This window comes from Schistocerca americana, chromosome 4, assembly GCF_021461395.2.
Source record: "Schistocerca americana isolate TAMUIC-IGC-003095 chromosome 4, iqSchAmer2.1, whole genome shotgun sequence".
In the NCBI taxonomy this organism is placed as follows: Eukaryota; Metazoa; Arthropoda; class Insecta; order Orthoptera; family Acrididae; genus Schistocerca; species Schistocerca americana.
Genome location: NC_060122.1, coordinates 486,092,525 through 486,098,524, shown reverse-complemented (window position 1 = coordinate 486,098,524; position 6,000 = coordinate 486,092,525). Strand labels below are relative to the sequence as shown.

Genomic DNA, 6,000 nt, shown 5'->3' with positions numbered 1-6,000 from the left:
GAAGCATAACTGTTCCACAGGATTACATCATATGATTCATGTCTCAACGGTAGAATGAGAAGAAAAAAATCTTTGCGAAATTACTTGTGATAACATGTAAGGTTATGACTCACAGAATCCACTGCTTACGACTTGCTTACACTGTGATTAACTGAGTGCAATCGTTGGTCCTTAGTGATTGCGCCACTGTATGACAGTTGGAAGAATGGCTTACGTACAGGTGTGAATTTTCAGAATTTTGTGTTCTGCTATATTTCACGCTACCAGATTTATGACTAGAATAATACGCCTCAGAACTGACGGGGCGCTTCGTAGGGAATGTTCGATATCAAGAGAACTAAATGTACCTCCAAAGAAGTTCCGTAATTACATTTGGTAACGAAAATAAGAAGTTCAATGGGCACTGAATTCCAGAATACGCAAATATCACGACGAGGTCATGATATTTAATAATAACATTTAGAATGACCTTAAGGAGAAGACAACTGTCAAACGCAGTTCATTAGGAGTCTCCAAAGGAAGCGTGGGGTGTATACCAAAGAAGTTGTGCACAAGCGGTCCGTGCGGTGCACCACTGATTATTGCTCATTTTTTGAGAATTCTTTTTTAAAGAAAAACGAAGAGATCCACGATTTGCAATGTGCTTGCAGATTACCGCAGATGATGTTCCTGTAAGAAGACGTTGCCAGAAGGACGAGTGTAAATGTGGGATAATCGTTTTCACATATGATTTTGTGTGTGTGTGTGTGTGTGTGTGCGCGTGTGCGCGTGTGTTCGTGTTTGCGTGTGTGTGTGTGTTTGTGTTTGTGTGTGTGTGTGTGTGTGTGTGTGTGTGTACCCGTGTGGCATGAAATCACTAGCCTGACTGAGGAATTCAGAAAAAAAAACAATATGAAGGCGGAAATTTTGCGTGCAAAATAAAGCATGTGGTATGAAGAGGAACAGATATCAGTTACAGGTTCCCTTAACTCTGTGTCACACTGTGGGCTCTGAAGTTGCATGCCTCGTTGATGAAACAGGTTCCTCGCACCCTGTTGCTGCCGGCGTATAATACCTTATCTTACGTAGTTATCAGTCATATCGGTGATTAGCAGTGCCGGGCTTACGATAACGATATTAATATCAACTCAGAGAAAATTCATCTTAGATGGGTCTAGTACTGCAGGAAGAGCCAGTCTCTGGTAGAATACTTCAGAACACCAACAGAAATTTAATGCAATGTGGTATCAAAATATTCCCAAATTTGATTTTTCCCGCTAATGGTTACGAGCACGTTGGAGTACAACTAGCTGACACCTCACACACCTGCCTTGACTTAGTGTGTCAAGTGTCTGTGATCTCAGTGATATTTGGGTGCTTCTTGGTGAACATATTTCCACTGTTGTGTATCCGACAGTTGGTGGCTTTGCGATGGCTGACCTGAAACAGTGGCGTATTTAAGTAAAGGTTTATTCTAAAGCTGGAAAACCGCTGCAGAAACGCACCAGATGTTGAAGCAAGCACTTGGAGACAACGCTTTGGCAAGATACAGACTTACGACTGGTATAGGCGTTTCAAAACAGGCGAACATCTAGTGACAAAGAGGACTTTTCCAGTCGGCCGTCAACTGGTATCACTCTAGGAAATGTTCGGCAAATGGAGGATCTGATTCTGCAAGTTCGTGGACAGGCTGTCAAGACCTCTCTAACACCTTGGGAATACGTTATGGTATACGTTAACGTATTGTATGAGAAAAGTTGAACATGAGAAGTATTGCGGAGAAATTTGGGCCACAACTGCTTCAAGACGATCAGAAGGATATTGCGAGAAAGTCTGCAAAGAACCTAAGAAACTGCTTCAAGATGCTCCATTCTTTCGTAGATTGCCACTGGTGATGAAAGTTTTCTTTTTTTTTTTTTTTGCTAAGACACTGAAACTAAGTAGCAGTCGTAGCAATGAAAGAGCCCTCTTCATCTAGGCCAAAAAAACGGGTGAAGCATCAGGAGTAAACACAAGTCCCTGCTGATCTGTTCTTTATATACATATATATCACCTTGTAGAATGATCGTTTATAAAAATTGAGGAACTTATATTTTCACTGGAGACGGCCAGGTAAGCCTACGATCTCTTGCAATAAATAATCTCTTTGCATCAAATACAATAAAGTGGTATGGTTGATACTTTGTATGAATGTGAAATATATAATGCGAATGATAACACTTCTTGAGCAGCACCGAAAAGTCTAGAATATCGAAAGGCTATCACAGTCAAGAGATGGGCGACACTTTTCATGATACTGGGCGCATCAGAGTTTGTCATATTGTAGAGTATTGGCGTGCCACGGAGTGCAGGCTCACACTTTTATCTTTTCCCTCTCCTCTTTGGTGGCGGTCTCGTCTTCAGTGCGTCCAGGTTTGATGCCCGCTATCTCCAACGCCACCTCCTCAGCGAGCCGGCCTTTGGTCTCGGGAACGAACCTCCACACGTAGAACACGGCGAATGCGCAGAAAATGGCGAACATCCAGAAGGGCACGTACAGCTCGAAGTGGATGGACATGGCGTGGTATGTCTTGAGCGTGGCAAAAGCCGATCCGCAGTTGACGATGGACAACACTGACATGGCGATGCCCTTGACGCGAGGACGGAACACCTCGCTGCAGACCGTCCATATGAGGGCGCCTGGACCCATCGTCATGCATATCTGTCGATCAGAAACATGAATTAGCTTTAGGGCACAATTAGGCGCCTTAATGACACTACGACGATATCTCACTCGAAGTTAATGTTAAGGTGCAGCTGATGACGCTAGTCGTCAATGCAATTTTTTTTCTTAAATATATACAGTTGTCTGGTGTATTTTTGAGTGCTGATTTCAGGTCAAGTACTTAAAATGTTTACTTATATGTAAAATGTGGCTATTTATTGATTACACCAACACCAGCACTGTGTAAATTGCTAAAAAAAGTTATTTTATTTTATAGGCTATAACAAAGCTGCCTCTCTGTACCACAATTGAAGAAAAACGACTGTGCCACGAAGTGGTAGCTGTCTTATAGCCTACAAAATAAAACAAATTTTTGTAGCACGCTACATTGCAAAACATTACAGAACAATGCTGGCGTTAATGTAATGAATAAATAGCCGTTAGTTTAATGAATAAGTAGCCACAGTGAGAAAAGGAATCAGAAACTCTGGCCACACAGAATGCCAAAAGTTAGAGGAAAAAAAGGACTGTTAGGTTCTCTTGTGAATCGGAAGAAATACTCCTGCCTTCATCTCACACAAAACTTGAAATTATGATACTACTTATTATAGCCCTACCAAGAGACAGTGACACTTTCAAGCATGCGACAAGTAAGTTTCCAAGGCTAACAGAGAATAAGCTGAAAGAAGGAGTTTTCGTTCCCCCTCCCCCTAAGATTCGAAAATTGAAGAGAGACGAAACATTTGAACACAAAATGAAAGACGTCAGTTTGCATATGCTTTAAAAGAAGTGTCTTCAAGTTTCTCGGCAGTTGCAAAGACCCTGTTTACGTGAATTTAGTAAAAAACAAAAAAAAAAAAAAAACAATGAAATTTTGACTCTGCGGCGGAGTGTGCGCTGGCAGATTAAAACTGTGTGTCGGACCGAGACTCGAACTCGGGACCTTTGCCAGGAAGTTCCATATCAGCGCACACTCCGCTGCAGAGCGAAAATTTCATTCTGGAAACATCCCCCAGGCTGTGGCAAAGCCATGTCTCTGCAGTATTCTCACTTCCAGGAGGCTAGTTCTGTAATTTTCGCAGGAGAGCTTCTGTGAAGTTTGGAAGGTAGGAGACGAGGTACTGGCGGAATTGAAGCTGTGAGGACGGGGCGTGAATCGTGCTTGGGTAGCTCAGTTGGTAGAGCACTTGCCCGCGAAAGGTCCGGCACACCGTTTGAATCTGTCAGGAAGTTAAAAAATGATGTACTCGTAACTTATGCAAATAATTTATCATTAGATTCCTATTAAAATTTTACGTTGACAAAAGCCTCTATCTGTGGCCATTTACTAGTGAGAATTCATTCTGAAGTACGATATATGTAATCTGGCTGCTACCTAAAGCCATTGCTTGGGATAGTTCTAGTTTTGTCATTTTATATAGGACAAGAGCCGTACGGCTTCATCTAATCTAGTGTACCATCATGTGATGTAACAAGGCCCACTCTTTCTGACAAATATTTTTTATAAATATCGAAACCTAGGTCAGGGGCTAATAAAGCTTTGTTTGCAACTGGTTGGCTGATTTTTCAGTCTTTTCAGATTCACATTCATATTCCAAGACTTTCGAGAATCTTTTAATGCCATGTTTGAAGTCGGATAACAAATGACATAAGAAATATTTTTTTTCATGTGATATAATTACAAATTAACAACTTTTGACTTTTTCCTTTCCTTGTACTGTGAAATCTTGCTTCTGGCAAAATTTCATGATTCTAGGTCAACTTGAAGTACCCTATAGGTTTTAATGCGTGAGTTTTCGAGTATCAAAATATGTGACATAAAGAGTCCTATCTTTTGATTGCACTGACTTAAAAGCTTAAAATTTTTATGCCACCAACTGACTATGGGTCTTAGTATGTGATGTAAATTCGAACATGATATGTCTACTCGTTGCTGGGAAAACAGACAGGCAGATGGACAACAAAACGATCCTTAAAGGTTCCACTTCTACAGACTGAGGCAAGGAACCCTAAAAAGTACAAAAGTAACCTCTAGCCGCACTTCTAGTCGTTGGACTACAATCCGAGCTTCCTTCTCATTCTTACTTGCTAACAACTTTGTGGCATACTGATTATGTTGATACTACTGCGCGCCACGCTGTGCATGTACCTGGGGTGAGCCGAAGGATTGATTATTCGATATAAGAGCAGGAAGCGGTATATGGATAGTTGAATTGTTTGTCTGGAAGTTAAGTATCTACAATATTCAACCTAAGATTTCTGACCATTCAGGTGAGATGAAAAATATAAGTATTTGCTCGAAGGTATCAGCAGAGAATGTTATTCCATCAAAAAATATTGATTTTGTGAAATTTAAATGCTGCATATCTTGTACTGTTGTATAGTACTTGTTAAATAACCTGGCAACAGACACACAGTTGTTATTCGAATCTGATAAGTGTTCATAATTTCAACTCATAACTGCTTTAAATTTCTGATTTTCAATAATCCAGTATTGTTAGAGTATTTCAGAGACGTCCAATAACTGTGCGTGTCAAGAGTGAGTGCGGATGTACTATAAACAGATGTATATGAGTAATAATACTCATCAGTGCGCAAACTGGAATGAAAAACTTGTGATTGCCATCACTGTTATATCCCCACCGGTCAGCTCAGTGTAGAGGTAATGAACTCCTTGGTGATCATAAAATTATATAATTTAATTATATAGGAACGTAGTATTGCGACGATCGTGGTATATGCCGGGGCCGTTGCGATCGCGAACCATGTGTGAAAACAAGCACAGATCAGTGGATACAGCATCTGTCTAAGTTCTTATCTCATATTACAGGTACTCAGTATCGACACCGCAAACGTCAATACAGGGTGTCTCAAACTACAAGGGTCAAATCGAAACAGGTCAGCCGGTCGGAGTGGCTGAGCGGTTCTAGGCGCGTCAGTCTGGAACCGCGCGACCGCTACGGTCGCAGATTCGAATCCTGCCTCGGGCATGGATGTGTGTCATGTCCTTAGGTTAATTAGGTTTAAGTAGTTCTAAGTTCTAGGGGACTGATGACCTCAGATGTTAAGTCCCATAGTGCTCAGAGCCATTTGAACCATTTGAAACAGGTCATAGGGGTCCACAACCTATTATATTGAAATAAGGAACCAATAGTTGGAAATTAATATTTACTGTGTTACGGACATACATAGCGTACAGCCGTACAGCACATAACAACAGTGTAGCTCGTAGTAACTGTTTAGACGATGACCGCCAATCTCAATGCACGTATTGCAGCATGTAGTTCTGTCGCACTCTCAGAAAGATTCTGGTTGTC

At 41.2% G+C, this 6,000-nt stretch overlaps 1 protein-coding gene across 1 annotated transcript in view; it reads right to left on the bottom strand.

The window, feature by feature from the left end:
• Positions 1-1,976: 1,976 nt before the first annotated feature.
• LOC124612774 (facilitated trehalose transporter Tret1-like) overlaps positions 1,977-6,000 on the bottom strand; it is a 65,562-nt gene continuing 61,538 nt past the window's right edge. Inside the window, exon 5 of the mRNA XM_047141169.1 lies at positions 1,977-2,680. Coding sequence (XP_046997125.1) covers positions 2,333-2,680 — 348 coding nt within the window. The 3' untranslated portion in view covers positions 1,977-2,332. The remainder of the gene's footprint in view (positions 2,681-6,000) is intronic.